This window comes from Ostrinia furnacalis, unplaced genomic scaffold (genome assembly GCF_004193835.3).
Source record: "Ostrinia furnacalis isolate ACB-3 unplaced genomic scaffold, ASM419383v2 OfSCF7157, whole genome shotgun sequence".
Lineage (NCBI taxonomy): Eukaryota > Metazoa > Arthropoda > Insecta > Lepidoptera > Crambidae > Ostrinia > Ostrinia furnacalis.
The window spans coordinates 248,073-267,853 of NW_021137396.1; the positions used below are offsets into that span (position 1 = coordinate 248,073).

At 43.1% G+C, this 19,781-nt stretch overlaps 1 protein-coding gene across 4 annotated transcripts in view; it reads left to right on the forward strand.

The window, feature by feature from the left end:
- The first annotated feature begins 669 nt into the window (after positions 1 to 669).
- Sec16 (endoplasmic reticulum export factor secretory 16) overlaps positions 670 to 19,781 on the forward strand; it is a 33,240-nt gene continuing 14,128 nt past the window's right edge. Inside the window, exons 1-17 of one of the 4 annotated variants that reach the window (XM_028319249.1) lie at positions 670 to 1,051; positions 1,237 to 4,034; positions 4,184 to 4,401; positions 4,937 to 4,987; positions 6,236 to 6,367; positions 6,690 to 6,798; positions 6,888 to 6,946; positions 7,395 to 7,497; positions 10,120 to 10,188; positions 10,890 to 10,989; positions 11,496 to 11,649; positions 14,014 to 14,147; positions 15,016 to 15,106; positions 15,576 to 15,671; positions 15,918 to 16,016; positions 16,713 to 16,882; positions 17,644 to 17,749. In XM_028319249.1, coding sequence (XP_028175050.1) covers positions 977 to 1,051; positions 1,237 to 4,034; positions 4,184 to 4,401; positions 4,937 to 4,987; positions 6,236 to 6,367; positions 6,690 to 6,798; positions 6,888 to 6,946; positions 7,395 to 7,497; positions 10,120 to 10,188; positions 10,890 to 10,989; positions 11,496 to 11,649; positions 14,014 to 14,147; positions 15,016 to 15,106; positions 15,576 to 15,671; positions 15,918 to 16,016; positions 16,713 to 16,882; positions 17,644 to 17,749 — 4,564 coding nt within the window. In that variant the 5' untranslated portion in view covers positions 670 to 976. Of the gene's footprint in view, positions 1,052 to 1,236; positions 4,035 to 4,183; positions 4,402 to 4,936; positions 4,988 to 6,235; positions 6,368 to 6,689; positions 6,858 to 6,887; positions 6,947 to 7,394; positions 7,498 to 10,119; positions 10,189 to 10,889; positions 10,990 to 11,495; positions 11,650 to 14,013; positions 14,148 to 15,015; positions 15,107 to 15,575; positions 15,672 to 15,917; positions 16,017 to 16,712; positions 16,883 to 17,643; positions 17,750 to 19,781 lie in introns of all 4 variants that reach the window. The other 3 variants (XM_028319250.1, XM_028319253.1, XM_028319251.1) reach the window with 3 other exon arrangements.

The following is a 19,781-nucleotide window of genomic DNA, read 5'->3' on the forward strand; positions in this document are numbered from 1 at the left end:
GTGTAAAAAGGTCGTAATGATATAATATTCATTGGCATGTTTGCTTGCGAAAGTACACAAAAATAGGTCGAACAAAAAAAAAGCAAACCACAGAAGAAAACTTAGAGAAAAAAATATTTATAATAATTTCCTTGGCTACCAAAAAATTATGACCTCATAACTTTGTTTCTAAAACGAATTATGACACCCCTTCTAGATATATTAGCTTAGTTTTTACTACTTAATGCAATGGGAAACTAAAAATAGTTAAAAACAGAAATAAAAATCGTGCCAAGGAAATTAGGCAAAATTGACCATTTTTGGCGAAATACCCAATAAGGAGATAGCAATACTACAGTCCATACTGAAAAGAGAGGTCGGCCCACAGAGAGCGAGATAGAGATAAGTAGGTATTTGACTCAAGTTTTTGTTCCAAGTATGGCCTCCATTTTTATCATTAGCTTCATAGGCGTCTCATTTGGTAACTCCATGCAAAAATGTCAGTCTTTATTTAATGTGGCGCGTTCTGGCTTTAAAATAACGCAAATTTTCGTTCGTACGTTCGTCTGTACTCGGAATTAAATAAAAATTATTTAATTTAATTAATTTTTCGTTATTTTTATGCTAAAAGGAAAATTAAAATTAATTTTTGAAAACAATATTGTCACATGAAAAAAATAATAAATTAGTAGCTTAGTTTCAGCATGGCGACACTGCCAACAGGGCACCTTCGATCGATGGGTTGCTGTCAACAATTTCTTTCTAAAATATTTATGAAATAAAACCAATATCGACCGTGGATAACTCAGCTAATATCATAAGTGTAACTGGTTTCGTATCCAAGAATTAATCCGGTGGTCAGCTCTGTGCTAAAATTTTGCAAGCAGTGAGAGTGAAAGTGTTCGATGTGTCTCTCGATTCCATGATAGTGACGAGGCTATTCGCAGCATATGTGAGCGGTTTCCTCGCGAATGTTACGTAAGCGGTGGTAGCCGTCATGTCGTGGATGAAGCGGCCGCAGGGCGGCGCGGCGCCGCCCGGGCCCGACCCCCAGCCCTTCGCTGCGCCCCAGGTGACTGCCGCATAGGTTACATTCTCTGCGATACAGACGTAAACAATGACGTGGTCCAATCCATACAACTAGCAAATTTCGATCATATGATTGTAATAAACGTCTACAATGTCTTACCTTTCAATGTAAACACACCATAATGTTTTTCTACAAGATTAAAAAACTGTTATGTTTTTTACTTTCAGACATTCAGTAATCCGCAAAATATGTATGGGAACTATCAAGGTGGCACTCCTGGAAATGCCCAGCCACAGCAGCAATTCTGGCAGATGCCAGCTCAACAGCAGCCGGTGTCTCAGCCGCAGCAGTACAACCAGCAGTACGGGCAGGTGTACCAGCAACAGGAGTATGCCGCCAATGCCAACCAGTACTACCCACCACCTGGACCGTACCCCCAGGGCTATAACCAATCCTATGCCGGACAACAAGGATACCAACAAAATTACTACCAAAATCAAGGAGTGCAACCGAACTATCCTCAAAACAAAACAAACACAGATGGCTGGGAAGACAACTGGGACTGGGGGTGGGATGACTCGTCAAAGCAAGGCCAGAAAGCTCCAGGACCCAATGCTGCTCCGTTGACGGCTCCTCCACCGGCACCGCCGCAGACGCAGGTTTTTAATAATGCTAATGTGATTGAAGAAAGTTTTGCAACCACTGATAGTTGGAACTGGAACACTGAGGATAAAAAAGATTCAAATGACTCGCAACATGCTCCTGTCCCTCCGCCTGAGAACAGCCAAATGGCCACACTACCTGTACAAAATACTCCCATTGACAATAATACTGAAAATGAAGCAAATGTACATAGTCAAAGAAGTCCTAGTAGTAATTCAATACACCAACCTACAGAAGAAATTAAAACTCTCAATGACAGAGACATAGTTAAGGAACGTTTACCTAATTTGGCTCTAGGTAAGCGATTCCATTTAGACAATTTAACTCCTCAGTGGTCAATAGAATCACAAATGTCACAGGAATCTAGTGACGGGCCTCACACTCATTCTGAGGGCACCTACAGAAGTGAAAACCAATCTAGAAATTCTAGTAAAAGTAGTCCAGGTCTGAATACCGAAAGTTCAAACTTTAATTATTCTCAATCTGGTATTGAGGAATTGTATCCGCAAAATAGTGAGTGGTCAAAACATTCAACGGAAGAACCCACTTTAGTCGACCAAGCACCAAGCGGCAACAGCAGGCGAGAGAGTCACGACGAACTCTCCAATTCATTACAAGAAATGAGCATAAGTAATAGTGAGAATCCTGCACCTGATACATCGTCTACGAACAAGGAGGTGGAGTCAAGGAGCTCACAAGATAATGTAGGAGTGACTTTGCCTCCTCCGCCTTCCATGTCCCCAGCAAATTTTCCTCCTCCTGCACCATTAAGCCACCCTCCGCTGGCGGCGTCCTCGGCGCACGCGGTCGGCGCTGCTGCCCCTCCTCCAACTTCATCCTCCTCATCATTGCCTCCACCTTCGAGTTTTCCGCCTGTGTCATCTCAAAACCCCTATAAACACGCAGGACCATTCTCACACAAGAATTTATCAAAAGTTCCATCAGGTACTCCATCTCCAATGCAGCCGTTCCCTCCTCAGCCGAATTTAACATCCCCGGCGGTAGTTAGTAAAGCCTCCCAGCACAACAGAGTGCCCGTAGGATATGGGGCTAATTTAGAGACTACCCCTGATAATTCGGAGAGGCCCGACCAGCCGCAGGTTGCACCCTTTAGACCGATGCCTGTGGCGCCGCAGGTCCCCGACAACTTGGAAGTGGCACCTCGAAATGATAGAAACGAATATTTGCAAACTGCACACCTGTCGAGCGGAGACTACGGCGAAAATACCGACTTCAGTCGCAACGCTCCACCACCAGGCTTAAGAAGAATGGTAGTCGGCCAGCAGGAATCCGAATATAGCCAAAATATAAGCCTAACATCTGATGAACCCCCACCGGGTTTCGCGAGGATGGTTCCCGGACAGCAGACCGAGTCTGAGAGTTCATACAATCAACCTAACGATAATTATATGGATCGCCATATTGACGGCGGACCGATAGAGGGTCCCGCACGGCCCTACAGGCAGGCCGAGGGTCAGCAATCAGACGTTTACACTCAACCTCCTTCCAATAGGAACAACGACAGGAGACCGATCGGGTTGGACAGAATGGTGCCCGGGGAGCCCAGCAACGACGACTACTCCCAATACCAAGGCGCGCCGTACGCGGGATCCAATGAGCAGAGGGTCGTGACGGGACTCGACCACGAGTACTCTGTGCCCGCGGAGCCCGGTCCCTCGGACGTCAGGGAGCAGAATATGGATGGGTCGGACTACACAGAGCAAACCGTAAGAAACCCGCCCAGAAGCGTGATCGGCGCGCGGGAGTCGAGCAACGACGTGTCGCCCGATTACGGGAGCAGACCGGAAGAACAGCAGAGGGAAGTCGTGATGGAGGGTGAGAATTTACAGGACTTGAGCGTCATATCGTCCACGGAGCTGTCGTTCTCGCGGGAGCCGACCTTCGACGGCTCGGACGTGCCGGCGCTCGACGCGAGCTCCGACAGGAAGGCCGACGCGCCCGAGAGCTCGGAGCATTCCAGGAGCGGCTCGAGGCGGCAGTCGCTGAACCACGCGAACACCTCGGGGGACGACTCCGAGAGGGACAGGCTGCTGAAGTCGTCGCCGCGGAGGGACAAGCACAAACCCTCGCGGGACAGGGACAGGGACAAGGAGGGGAGGTACTCCAGAGGGGACAGGAAGTACGACAGGGAGTCCGAGAGAAGGTCGGGGCGAGACGAGCGGAGGTCGGAGCGGCGCGAGCGGGACGAGCGGCGCGCCGCCAGCCCGGACGCGCGCCGCACGCGCCGCAGCACGCGCGAGCGCGACGCCAGCCCCGACGCGCGCCGCGCGCGCCGCAGCACCAGGAGCCACCGGTACGAGACCGACACGGACTACTACAGCGACAGGGAAAGATACCAAAGGTATTTCATGCATGTTGACATTACAATCCTCACTTCAGAGTTTTACGTTTATGAATCAGGATTTATGACCACTACGACGCGTTTCAGTTTCAGATTTACGATTGAATGAGTGACGTTGTCTTACGTTAAACTCGCATAACCTCTTGCAGACGGCAACGCGAAGGCTCGTACACCTCGAAGCCCCCGCGACACGACGGCGAGCGGCGCTACCGCGACGAGCGCGACCGCGAGCGCCGCTACACGAGCGACCGCCACCGCGACCGCCACGACCGCGACCGCGACCGCTACGAGACGCACTACCGGGACATCGACCCCTCCAGGAAGTATGGCAACTTGCGCAAGGAGAGGGAGGACGACAGAAAGAGAGGTGAGCCAACTTGGAATAAAGTTACGGTAATAAGAACCACATGTGAAGTTACTGTAAACAGAATTAAATAATTAAGTTCGAAAACAATTTCTTTCTGAGATGGCAATCGAAACAAAAAAAAAATAAGACGAGCATAGTTATTTTATTGTGTGTGTCCACACATAACTCATAACTCAACTGGCAGTCTGCTTAATTTTTGCACAAACAAATCCAAAAATATGTAACCTTTGTCATAATGTAAGTTTTAATAGGAAGAATACAAGAAAAATCCGGATACACATTTATTCAGTCCACTTTTTCAGATACATGAAATTGCTCATGAGAGTGTTCTTTCATTCACGCACTTTTAAAACTGCCAGACCTAGCTGCTACCAGTATAAAGTTGGTTTAAATAACATGAAACATAATACACTGACTACTGAGAGATATCAATCAACATGCTTGGATTTATCTTAAAATTAACTATTTATTTGTGATGGGTTTATCGTTCCTGCTGCGAGCATACCGACTGACGCCATTAAAATTTGTTTTTCAGTTGTGACATTCTCGAGCGATGCGAAATCTAGTGATAGTAGTAGGAAAGAAGGTACCACTTGCTGTACTAGAATGCGTGCCATGCCAGCACATGTATGATATGCATGCCACGACCGTAACACGCAGGACTTGCTACATGTGAAATGCTTTCTTTAAAAAATGTGTTATTTGGATTTTCTTTAAACAAATAGCTTGAAACTCATCTTCCGGCAATCATTATCGTCCGATGCACTCAATAATCTACAGATGTGGCTCAGGTGTCTCAAATACATCACACTATCAGTCCATGGTTGTCTCGCTATCGACAATCTCATGATTTAGTTGCGATAACAAATAATACTTACTATCTTTTTCATTTTCGGTACATTCTCACTGTGGTTTCTTAATGGTTTGTTTTTGGTCTTTGAATAATGTCGTCAGAATGCAGAAAGTCTCGGAAAACATTTGCCATATTTTTTATGATTATTAACTGAGTTTAAACTTAGGCTGGGTGAAATAGATATTAGAAAAACATAATAATAGTTTTGTTGTCTACTACAGGCCGTGTATTTGATTACAACTGCTTTTTAACCTACTGAAATTATTCCTTTGAAAGATGCTTTTTAAAAGACGCGATAATTGTTTACCATTCTCCATGTTAATGTTTATACTTTTTGCGGCAAGCCCGTTTAAGTTCAGTGGCATATCCTACTTGACTCGTGTTGGTCCTACTGCTCAATTCTACTGGGTAGAGAATTAAAAAAAAATACATGAAACAATTTTATCAAAAAATACTTCATTATAATAACTGTATAAATGTTGTTACTTTTCAATTGACTGTAAGGTAAGATTTATTTAGCGATTTTAGTTGCTTTGAAGTCAATACTTACATTGTTAGTCAATTGAATTCGCGAGCTCTTGACGTCGTAAGCCCATAAATTAACAAAAAAGTTTCGAGTATTAGAGATACGAGAGAGTTGCGTTTTGCTCACAAAAAACATGCTAATGAGGGCTATCGTTTTAGCGCTCACCAGTTAGCGCCACTGTAGAATAAGGTCCTGTCACTTGCTAGTAGCGAAGACAGTGGCGCCAACTTGTGAGCGCTTAAGTGGTAGGAGGACTATCGCATTTGCACTCATCAAGATGGCGCCACTGTAGAGTAAGGTCCTGTCAATCGCCAGGGGTGCCAACTGTTAAGTATAAAAACGATAGCCCTCATTGGATAGCGTGTCTACTACGTTCTATGATATTACCAGTAGAACTGAGCAGTAAGGCCGCTCTCAGCGCAAGTTCCATGGTATTGAGATGGTTGTGTCGGCAGGCGAGGCGTACTCCCCGTCGCGCGCCGAGTCGCGCGAGCCCACGGCCACGGACGACGAGCGCGACCCGCGCCGCCGCGACCGCGACCGCGACCGCCGCTCGCGGCACAAGCGCCCCGACCCCTACTACGATGGTGAGGACCGATGCTCATGTTGCTCTAGATGGCTTCATTAAAGTCCGGTCGCCGAGCAAATAGAATTTCGTGCAATGACCCCAAGCTACGCATCACCTTATCGCTCGCGCGTAATTATATTGCTGTCGCGCTCGCATACTCACTGCGGCCGCCCGTCGCACAGTCACGACAGCAATATATTATTACGCGCGAGCGATGTAAGGACGGGCAGCTTGGGGTCTTTGGACGAAATTCTATCTGCTCGGCGACCGGACTTTAGACAAGTGGGCACAGGATCGTAATAACCTTGAACATGAGGCTTAATAGTTTTGTTGTGTTCCAGTGTACGGCAGCGGCGGCGCCGGCGGCTACCCCGGCGACCCGTACCTGCTGCAGCGCCAGCAGTACGAGTACTACGAGCGGCTGCGCGCCACCGACCCCGCCGCCTACATGCAGCTGTACAAGCTCATGGCGGGCCAGCAGCCGCCCGACTACATGCACGCGTACGAAGGTGAGCCGCCACCGACCCCGCCGCCTACAGGCAGCTGTACAAGCTCATGGCGGGCCAGCAGCCGCCCGACTACATGCACGCGTACGAAGGTGAGCCGCCGCCGACCCCGTCGCCACCGCCGACGCTAACTGCACTACGGGAACTACAAGATTGAACTTGTATTCATTTTCTTACAAATAACACATGGACATGTATGTGTGACGATTCACAGCTTTATTTAATATTTACGTAGTACCTTAGCATACCGATACCAATACGTATTGGCCGATCGGTCGACGTATTGACCGGCTTAGGGTGAGTTTACATCAAACATTTTCGCTAGCGACTGCGTAAAAAAATAAATTAAATGTATGACAGATTGTACAGCGTGCCTAGCGGATACTTTCAAGAACTAAAATTTTCATATAATTTTTTGACGCGCTCGCTATACACTACCTTCAGTGCAAACATGCACTAAGCACACTGACCGAGGTATAACTACCGTAGAGTGTCAAAAAAGTTATCGCTCGCCCAATGACACAGTATTAATATCCGCAGGCTACGGCGGCGCGGGCTACGACAGCGCGGGCGCGGCGCGCGAGGAGCGGGCCAGCGTGCACTCGGGCCGCTCCAGCACCGCCGGCCTCAAGGGCAACGACACGTGAGTCATCCCCGCCCCCCACCACACCTCGCAGCGGCCCCTTCAATGGGAACCACTGCGGTTCATGCGCAGTACCACAGAACATAGGAAGAGATCCTCTTTCTATGTTGTGTGCGCAGTACACTCGCTTGCTTTGTTTACACATGTTTGAAAAAGCTTCATTGTAAAGCTCGGTCTCCGAGCACGTAGAATTCTCACTGCGGGCGCACAGTCGCGACAGCAATATAATTACGCACGAGCCATAAGGATGGGTAGCTTGGGGTCATTGGACAAAATTCTACGTGCTCGGCGACCAGTCTATAGTAGGGAATAGGATTAGGGAGAATTTTACCAGAACATTAGATAAACTCGTGTAATGGGTCAGCTAACATAAGTTGACAGATCTTGTTTTAGTTTAAACATAAAATGGTAAAAATGCTTATAAATAGACTTTTATAGAAACTAGCTTCAAATAGAATAGTTGTTGCATACTAGTCTAGACTAAACAACTTATAATGAGCTGCCAAAACAGTATTCTACTTATAGATTTTGCATCGCAGAGATGACGCCACTTTTTTTCCGATTGAATTGATTTATTTATTGATGTCAAAGTTCTAAAAAATCTCATTCTACTTAATTGGAAATTAATTGGTCTCGAGAATTGGAATTTGGGATTCTCTTCGATTAGTTGTGCCTTGAAATTATTAGTTAATGATGTCACCTGCCCTAATGTTCAACTTTATGGAGCTAATGGATTAAATAGTTATTCATCATCGACCTTCTTTATGTGATACTTTTTTTTTTTTTTTTTTTTAATTTATTGTCTCATAAAAGTTACATCGATTTTACTTAATACTAATCTGCCAAACTGCTTAACAGTTTGTCGGCAGTCGTTCTCGTGCTAACTGTTATAAATGTAACTTATTGTAACTAAAGTTCTGCGATAGTATGTTTCAATAACATTGTTCTTTCAATTAACAATCTATTGTCTGTGTCATGTTTACACAGTGTGTACACTGAGGTTGAAAATATTTAGAATGAAACAGTTCAGAAGTGGCACAGCAACTTACTTACGTCAGGGCCTAAAATGCAAATGCTACCGGCGCAACGTGACCCAGTTCCGCTGACCGGTGAGAGTGCCACACATTGTTATTCGCCTTGCGCCACTCGAATGATTATTTAGCGATCAATATGGATTGCGATGTTCTGTCTGTATGGTAATGAGATTGGGTTAGGCAAGGCATTATTAGTAAAGACCGTTTGCTAAAACTGGTTAGGAAACGCTCCGGAGTTCAACACTTTGGTTTTTATATGGTTCAATGATTTAAATATTGTTTGAGCACTCTTACACATAACATTGCGGCAAGACACTCCGCAGTGGCCGGTTTTGTAATTTGAACAGTTATTTAAGATGTATTATAGCTTTATGGTATATGCACATTACGATATGGCGGGCGAGAAACGTTATCCTGTTCTCCCAGCATAGCAAAACCCAATCGAAGGGAAAATGTATGAATGATCTAATGCAAATAATATTTACAAAAAGTTTCTTAGAACGTGACACTTTCGTTCCGCGCACCTTCTGTCGTAATGTGATTATACTATCATACTTGCAAAAGGCAAGCTTTTATGCGACTAGCATCAATCATAGTGTTATCAATTGTATAAATAAAATGTGTACTGGGAATATATTTTCATCGCTATTCTTTGCGCCAAATGTAAGGATTAATCTACAAACAGTATTGATTTTTGATCCAGTACGATTTATTATTTACAAACTATCTTTTTTAATGATATACGATATACATAGAAATCAATACTCTGTATTTTAATGTTTATTTCGCCTGGGGCGTAGCTTCCATGCCATTACTACTAACACGCTTGAAGCACCACACCGAGCTTCACGCGCCGTACGACCGTGCACTCGCAGGAGGCCTTCCAATGAGAAATATACACATAATAAACCACTGTAAATGTTAAACCTTGTATCCACTTGAGCATGCTCAGGCGAATGAGCGGCTCGGCCAAATGACCAAGTGGATATGATAACGTGAAATTCTGAACTCCGTCAGTTTATAATATAACTCGTGAGATTGTAAACAGTGGATTATTTGATTAATGCTTCAACCACACCAACGCGTGCAGATCGCCGATCGCTTGCGCGATAATAGGAAAATGACAAGTCGCGTGAACTGTCATGGGTCGCGCGAACTGTCATTGGCCATTGATCGCGTCGGCGATGGCGATCTGCACGCATTGGTGTGGTTAAAGCTTTAGTTAGTAACTACGGTTAGATTGTAATCCCATCCCTATCGCTCGCGCGTAATTATGTTGCTGTCGCGACTGTGCGACGGGCGCCCGCAGTGGATGTGCGAGCGCGACAGCAACATAATTACGCGCGAGCGATAGGGATGGTAGCTTGGGGTCATTGGACGGGATTCTACGTGCTCACGGACCAGGCTTTACGTCAGATTTTAATCTGACGGAATTCACAATTTTGCGGTGACAGATACAAGGATTTAATAGTCAAAATTTTAAAAACCTCACTCCAAAGTCAATTGAAACATTCTCAATGGAAGTCCCGTGCACGGTGGTGCGGCCACCTGGTCACCTGGTCACGCTTGGTCCCGGTTGCGGCTGTAGGTACTTCGCGCGCGACGCGCCCGCCTCGCTGCTGGACGCGCCGTCGCTGCGCACCGACGTCTCCGACAGGTAACACGCACTACTCACACGCACACTGCTACTGTACAACATTGAACTCAGCTTACAACATACAGCCACACAATAGCCGTGCAAAGCAAGAAATGAAAAAAAAAAACAGGCCTAAGCTTTTGGTTTTTAAATCGTCTTAAGGTGCGTACGGATTGCGTGTACCCTGGTACGCGTACAGCAACTACTGTCATATTGTAACCGACCTAGTATCAGTATAGAAATTATTTCAGGGGTAGATTTGTTGTTTGTAATTTTGTATTATTGCTTGCCAAGTGCGGAATGCACATTGAGTAAGCTTACCTCACTGAAAGCTATAATTATTCTATAATAACCAGTTCACTCACCACCACTAAACAGTTATCTTTATACACTTTACATACATTCCTAGTTTCTTTCAGATGATCTGTTTTGATGTATTCTGGTTGATGTCATAAATACCATATCCGTTACATTATATGGGATTGTTTCATATCATTAAAATACTAACAGCAATGATTCATGATCATAAATCATAGGTTTAAAAAAGTCCTCAAAGTATTTGGTCTAAGTTTAAAGAATGTGTAGTCCATGCTACTTGATGAAGCTTTAATAAGGCTCTGTTCACGATTGCCACAATAATTTGAACCTACAATATATGAATAAGTGAATACACTTATTGTAAAGTTGAAAAAAATGAAAGTTAACAGCTGTTCTGGCTACAGGGACTTGAACACGGACGCGTCGCTGAATCTGCAACTGGAAGAGTCCACCGTGCGGTCGGAGCGCATGACGCCATTCCGCTACTCCACCGCGCACATCAAGGTACACTATTATACTCATTGAAATGTACAAGAAAGTCTCTTTTTTCTTAACAAAATTAAGGAACTTTGATAAGTTGTATAAACTGCTATATCCATTGTAACTGTGAATTTGAATTAGCTTTAATTTCTGGAGGTGAACAAAGATTTGAGTATGGAGTCTAAGCGCTCCTGCACACGACGCCGCCACCGCGCCGCACCGCGGCGGCGTGGTGTGCAGGAGCGCTAACAGCTTAAATCGCTCTCCCTTTGCAACGTAGATAAGTATTTCCAACATTTCGAACTCCTATGTTTTATTTTTTATTTTATTTTTATTTATTATTAGGCATACACAACAAGTAACAATCAATAAATAATAACAATATTCTTTTGTTTGAATAAATTTTCGTGTGGAGTGGTGTTAAAAAGTGGCGGGGCTGACCCCACCTCTTTCTCAAGACTAGCCTTGTATAACCTACACTGTTCGCGTGTACTATAGCTTTTGGTTTGAAGTAATACTCGTGTCCACAGGGCAGCATCTCGTCGCGGCACCTGGTGGTGGTGTCGGCGGCGTACCCGGTGGACGGACGGCCGGCGCGCGTGACGCTGGCGTCGCTGGCGGCCGCGCTGGCGCACACGCCCTGCGCCGCCGCGCTCGCCGCCTACCCCGGCCCGCTCGTCAAAGGTGGGTGCTAGCTTGACCACGCCCACTAAGGGCCTACGATAAAACTTGCGGGTACACTCTGGTCTTCAGTCCAGACGTTCCGCGGCGTGCGCCCGTCTCGTGCTCTTTTGTAAACTCGTCGCACGCATCAATCAACAATAAATTCTATTTACTAATACACTACATTTGCAATACACTATTATTAATAAAAGTTACACCCTAGTTGAACTCTGGTTTAAATTGTCAATGGGCACGTTTGGCCGGAAATAGCGCTTGTTAGAAATTTATTAGCAAAACCAGCTTTTGCCCGCGGCTTCACCCGCGTGATATTTAGTGTCACAGATCGCCATAAATTATAGTCTATATGTTACGGTCAAAGTGATAAATGTGAAAATTATGAATAATCGCCGGTTATTATGAATAATTACCGCATGATTTGGTAAATGTGATTAATATGAGGTCATTTATGTGTGTATAAAACTAAATAGGCGGCTTAGAGGGCCACCCCCGCCGCACCTTAACCTATTTTTCACTTTAAATCAAAACACTATGTTATAGGCGTCATGGAAAAGTAATATTATGCATGAAACATTCAAAAGTCATTATGCCAAATTATATTAATACAGTGTGAGTCACGTTAAAGTGTACATATGAAAATAGATGAAACTAGACCTATTTTTATCGACAAAAAAGAGGTCAAAAATTTTTTGAGATTTTTTTTTAATTTTTTATAGATTTTTTTTTCTTCAGATTACTTATTGTAAAGAAAACGTAATAACTTTTAAACTAAGCGGTATATCCTGATAAAATAAAAACAGTTATAATGCTAAATAACAGGCGATACTAAAAAAAATACATAAAATACACAAAAAAGGCCAACAAATAATAAAAAATGATACTCTTTGAAAAAAATCTGCTTAAAAATTCGTGTTTTTTTGGTTATTTGATAAATTTCTCCAAAAAATGCCCCTATAACCGGTGGTTTTTATTACTTTGTATTATTCTCTATCGTATTATCTTTGTAAAACCAAAAATCGCATGTCTCTATCCCTATCACAACATTTTCTATGATCGTTTGAACAAAGGCCTGCCACAACATTATTCTCCGCTACAGGTAGAAACAATTTTAATTTTAACTAAAATGCTTATTTTACTTCGAAATCTTTTGTTTTTATTTGAAATCTACCGTGTCTTTATCAAAATTACAAATCTAGAGCCATTTTCAGTTTTGTTGTTAACGAAGCGTTGAATGGCGCGCCCGGAGAGGCTTAGTTCAAACGATCATTGCAAACGTTGTGATAGGGATAGAGACATGCGATTTTTGGTTTTACGAAGGTAATACGATAGAGAATAATACAAAGTAATAAAAACTACCAGTTATAGGGGGATTTTTTGGAGAAATTTAACAAATAACCAAAAAAACACGAATTTTTAAGCAGATTTTTTTCAAAAAGTATCATTTTTTATTATTTGTTGGCCTTTTTTGTGTATTTTATGTATTTTTTTAGTATTGCCTGTTATTTAGCATTATTACTGTTTTTATTTTATCAGGATATACCGCTTAGTTTAAAAGTTATTACGTTTTCTTTACAATAAGTAATCTGAAGAAAAAAAAATTTATAAAAAAATTTAAAAAAATCTAAAAAAATTTTTGACCTCTTTTTTGTCGATAAAAATAGGTCTAGTTTTATCTATTTTCATATGTACACTTTAACGTGACTCACACTGTATATGATATCAAAACGTTCAAAAGTTTGGCTGTACACGAGCTCGTACACAAGATGTTGTTCTCTTTTATGAAATTTGTTAGTACTAAGGTTGAATTATTGAATAATCACTGTTAAATGTGATTAATTTATCACTTTTACCGCGACTGTCGGTAATTATTCATAATAACCGGTTATTATTAATAATTTTCAATTTATCACATTAACCGTAACATATACATTAATTTGGGTTACAAACAATAATACTGTAGTTTCAACAAAATCCGTTTAGTAGTTTTTGCGTGAAAGAGTAACAAACATCCAGACATAAAAACTTTCGCATTTATAATTTTTTCGCATTTAAAATTGCCATAGCAACCGTCGACATTTTTGCATGTTTTCGGCGAGGACACGTTTGCTAAACTTCAAAAGTGACGTTTCCTATGCATTTTTTTGACAGTGACAGTACTTACCACTTAAAGGACGCCATTTTTCTTACTAGCGCTAGCTAGCACTATTTTCTGCCAAACGCGTGTATTTAGTAAAGAAATATCATTTTAATGTGTTCATCCCAGGTGTAACTTTTTTTATTAATAAGGGGATAAAAGACAAGATAAAGACGTAGGTATGTTAAAATGTAATCATATTGTGTGGAAATTAACGTCTTTATGTCTTGCAGGTGTAACGCACAAGAAAAGCGTGATCGAGTACTGCGAGGCGCGCGTGCGCAGCGCGGCGGGCGCGGGCGGCGGCGACCCCGTGGGCTACGCGCTCGTGTGGGACCTGCTGGCGCTGCTGCTGCGCCAGAACGGGGTACGATACTTCTCATCATCATCATCTCAGCCATAGGACGTCCACTGCTGAACATAGGCCTCCCCCAATCATTTCCATATCAAAGTCAAAGTCAAAATTTCTTTATTTGTTTAGACTAATTAAATTAGTTCTTGCAAATCGTCAAATGCTCTTAAGGAGCCTATACATGTCTTATTCTTTTTTTGCCCTACCAGCGCTTTGAGACAAACATTTGGCAAGTGCTGAGAAGAAGCGCCGCAACAAACTCAGTCAACTTCTCATCATCATCATCGTTTCAGCCACAGGACGTCCACTGCTGAACATAGGCCTCCCCCAATGATTTCCATATCGCCCGATTGGTAGCGGCCTGCATCCAGCGCCTTCCTCCCACCTTTATGGGGTCGTCAATCTACTTTGTGGGTAGACTGACGCCACTCCTGCTGATAGTTATTTTGTAGTATTGGCTTGCTTGAAGCGAGCTTGTACAGAAGATGTATTTTCAGATATTAGGACTGTAACGCCCCTGGGTCTGCGGGTGTCTATGGGCGACGGTAATCACTTACCATCAGGTGATCCGTCTGCTCGTTTGCCTCCTATCACATAAAAAAAAAAACTTTATCATTCCGATCTACTAGTGTTGGAACTTGTTTTTTTAGAGATTTTCTGGGTCTAAGGACTAATTCATGCGCACGCATATCAATGCGGCGTGTGATTTTTTTTCTAGTTTTAAGATAAAAAAATGTAGTATCTTGTATTGTTTTATCAAGCTTACCTATCTATCAAGAACAATCATCAGTCGAGTGTCACGTCCACTTTTGAGCTGCGTGTCAAGCTCGAGTGTGTATAAATGCAGCCTTAGATAGCTAAAATAAATGTTATATTTATGCAGGTGGTCGTGGGCACCGATATCGCCGAGCTGCTGATGAAGAATACGCGCGAATATGAATACCAAAAGCAGTCCGACAAGTCGGCGAGACTTGGTACGCACACCTTTGATTTTTTTCTTTTTATTCCGTCTGAATTTTGTGCTATTACATGTAAGGTCCAGCCTTCACAACTTCTGTGACTTGTTTAATGCGCTGCGGATATCCTTAACTTGTACTATTTTTTTCTTTTATGTACTTTCATACCTGTTACATCTGCGTACAACGGCGTATGATCTAGTGCGTAACTTTTATTTGGTCAATGGCATTGAAAACAGGTCATCTGATTTGTTTGTTGACGGGGCACATCTTGGAATTCCATCTGCAGTATTTTCTTAATTAATTTTCAATCCTAATCTAAATGCATAAAATTCGAAATACTGAAGGTATCATCCATTGGTAGAGTTAACCCGTTGGCGACCACTATCGTGTCAGATCATACGCGGTGTAGCGAGTAACAGTGTGATTTAATTTCTGCTGGTGTATGTGTTGGTGTCGCTTTACGTGTGTCCCGACGTGTCCCTAGACTCGCGGCGGGAGTCTTCGCTGTCGGGCGCGCGCGACGACGAAGGGCCGGAGGCGTCGGACGCGAACGTTCCACTGCAGCTGCTTGAGCAACCTCGTGAGTAACCATATAGAGTAACTGGGTGACAGAGATGACATACAGAGTAACTGGGCGACAGAGATAACAACGATAGGAAAAATATTTAAATAGGCAACAAAAAAACATTAATTTGACAATTGACTTGATAAAGAGATGGATATTATTAATGTTTTTTATCACATTTTGTCACTACGGGCGTGTGACAAACTTTGAGTTATTCATATTGCTAGTTATCCTAAGGGACGTGTATTATTTGCCGTGCAGGTGCCGAATCGGCGTCACCGCGGGCGGCCACGGATGAAGTCGCGGCGCTCGACAAGCTTCGGGAGTACCTCACGTACGGAAACAAACAAGAAGCACTAGGTAAGATACTCCATTTCTATTTTTGACTGAATTTCATGACGGTCGAAAAACTTTTATTTGAGGGCTCCGAGTTTCCATGTACGACTCTAGGTTAAGTTTTATTTTTGACATTTTGTGGCGTCACATCTGGGGGTTGCTTATGGGCTCTTAGTGTCCACATTATGGCATTTAAGAGGTTAAGCACTCTCTGTTTTTGACATTGACTTTACATTTTTGGGTCCAAAAATGAGCTATCTATCTATGTCAGCCTTTGGGTTCGCCTTCGAACATAGGCCTCCTCTTCAACCCTCCACCGTTTTCTGTCCCTGGCCACACGCATCCAGTTCACTCCAGCCCGCTGCCGGATATCGTCTGTCCATCGTTTAGGCGGTCTTCCCCTGCCGCGGGTGTTGTTGCGGGGTCTCCACTCCAGGGTCTTTTTGGCCCAGCGATCCTGGTTCATCCGTGCAATGTGCCCTGCCCATCTCCATTTACGGCTCTCAATCTCCCACCACGTCGCTGATCCCCGTCTTTTCTCTAATCCACTCGTTCGTTTTGTGCTCTTGTAGGGAGACGCCAAGCATCTGTCTTTCCATTGCTCGTTGTGCGACTCGGAGTCTCTCAGCAAACTTGCAGACCAAAAATGACCATGTCCATTTTTTTTATAGTATATTTTTTGAATTAACTTTTACAAAAATGTATGTTTGTTGTGCGCAGAGTTCGCGATGAACAATCACCTGTGGGGGCACGCGCTGCTGCTGGCGTGGTACGGCGAGCGGCGCACGCGCGCGCACGTGGCACAGCGCTTCGTGGGCGCGCTGCCGCACGCCGACCCGCTGCACACGCTCTACGCCGGCCTGGCCGCGCGTCTGCCGCCCGTCGCCACGGTGAGGCGCTGCTGCTACGTGGTCCTTCGAGCCGGATATCGTCGTCGTTTCAGCCGAAAGACGTCCACTGCTGGACAAAGGCCTCCCCCAAGGATTTCCACAAAGACCGGTCCTGCGCCGCTTGCATCCAGGTACTTCCCGCGACCTTCACCAGATCGTCGGTCCACCTAGTGGGAGGCCTGCCCACGCTACGTCTTCCTAAGCTCTTCGCTAAGAATCGAGCCGGATATACGATACAAAAAATAAAATCATTTATTCAGTTTAGACCACAAGTGGCACTTATGAACGTCAAAAAAATAAAAAAATAAAAGGTAGCCCTTATGGGGCACTTTACATGTCTCCTTATCTTTTGGGCCCTACCAGCGCTTCGAGATAAACATATGGCAAATGCTGAGAAGAAACGCCGGAACAAACTCAGTCACCACTTATTGCGAGTAATTATCAAACATTGTTTTGAAGTCAGATAGCCGAACGGTGAAGGGGTCGGACTGGCCATCTCGTGAACCGGGGAACGCGGGTTCGAATCTCGCCGCCGCTCGACTATTGCGGTGAGCCCACTCGTGACATAAACATTTAGCTTAGTACGAGGGGCTAACGGGACTATTAGTAATTTGTGCAATACAAATTCCACCTTAGTTTCCTTCAGTGGTCAATCTACATATTCCACAGATGAATCTGTCAAGCTTAGCTTAGCTTCACATTCTTCTTTGATTTCGGAACATTAGAAGAAGGAAATGTGTTTATATTTGTTTTTGTTTTAGTGCGTGTCAGACGAGAACTGGGGCGACTGGCGGCCGCACGCCGCCATCATCCTGTCCAACACGTCGGCCAAGCCCGAGCAGGACCGCCGTACACTCATTCAGCTCGGTAAGTTGACCTTAACCATATAACATTATTTAAAAAACTGCATGTCAAAAAAAAATATTATTATACTTCCAAAACACTGAACTGTCCTATCCATGACATTGACAGTGGGGCGCCACCGTCAATACCGGATCGCTGGTTCCGATTTTTGCCATGTTTAAAACCATATAGTTGAACGATAGTAGCGCCCCCCTGTCATTGAGTTTGGTGGGACAGTTCAGCGTGGGTCATCTATAACATAACTGACACTCTGGGGTTCTGACTGAAACAGTGCCTTATACGTTTTTATTTTAATCTTACAGTACAAACAGGTAATCGTATAAAATACTGCTGTTTAATATAGCTAGCCGAGTTGGGGTATTAAATAAATAAAATGAATATCCTTGGACATTTTACACTGTGCTTCTAGTCCCAAACTAAGCAAAGCTTGTACTATGAGTACTAGACAACGGATATAAACATACTTAAATACTTATACATACTTATCATATATAGAAAACACCCAGTCCAATACAAACAAATATGTTCATCGTTCATGCACACAAATGTTTGTACTGTGCGAGAATCGAACCCGCCACCTCCGGAATAGTAGTCCGTTTCGAACCACTACACCAAACGGCCGACGATTAAAATTTAATTTTTACGTTGCGACGTTGAATAAAGTGCCCGATTAAGCACCCGCTACGTCACCCCACAGGCGACACGCTGGCATCGCGCGGTCGATCTACTCGGCGCAGTTCTGTTCGCTGTGATCTATACTATAATATTATAAAGAGGAAAGATTTGTACCTATTTTTGTATGTTTGTAATGAATAGGCTCAAAAACCATTGAACGGATTTTGATGAAACTTTACAGTATTATTGTTCATAATCCAGAATAACATATAGGCTATAATTTATGACGATCTGTGACAAACGAAAAGACAATGCCGGAAATTGGCGTCTTCTTTTTTTCGCGCGGCCATCGACCAAACTTTGTTTTTTGATGCTTTTTGCGCGCAAAGTTTTGTAAGAAATTGCAACAAACTAGTGAGATTGTATGTGTAAACAAACAAAAATATCTATTATAGGCTCCAGACATCAGTATGGAGCAGAATCAGCGCAATAAAAAAATAGCGCAATATTTTGTTGCAATTTCTTACAAAACTTGCACACAAAAAGCAAATCTAGTATGAAAATCATCAAACTTCTAATGCTCGTAACTCAGTTCAGACTGAGTTTAGAGGTATACATGCCATAGTAAGTTTGGTTTGTGTAATACAGTGTGAGTCACGTTAAAGTGTACATATCAAAATAGATGAAACTAGACCTATTTTTATCGACAAAAAAGAGGTCAAAAAATTTTTGAGATTTTTTTTTAATTTTTTATAGAATTTTTTTTCTTCCAATTACCTATTGTAAAGAAAACATAATAACTTTTAAACTAAGCGGTATGTCTTGATACAAGAAAAACAGTAACAATGCTAAATAACAGGCAATACTAAAAAAATACATAAAATACACAAAAAAGGCCAACAAATAATAAAAAAATATACTTTTTGAAAAAAATCCGCTTAAAAATTCGTGTTTTTTTGGTTATTTGATAAATTTCTCCAAAAAATGCCCCTATAACCGGTAGTTTTTATTACTTTGTATTATTCTCTATCATATTACCTTCGTAAAACGCAAAATCGCATGTCTCTACCCCTATCACAACGTTTGCAATGATCGTTTGAACTAAGCCTCTCCGGGCGCGCCATTCAACGCTTCGTTAACAACAAAACTGAAAATGGCTCTAGATTTGTAATTTTGATAAAGACAAGTTAGATTTCAAATAAAAACAAAAGATTTCGAAGTAAAATAAGCATTTTAGTTAAAATTAAAATTGTCTCTACCTGTAGCGGAGAATAATGTTGTGGCAGGCCTTTGTTCAAACGATCATAGCAAATGTTGTGATAGGGATAGAGACATGCGATTTTTGGTTTTACAAAGATAATACGATAGAAAATAATACAAAGTAATAAAAACTACCGGTTATAGGGGCATTTTTTTGAGA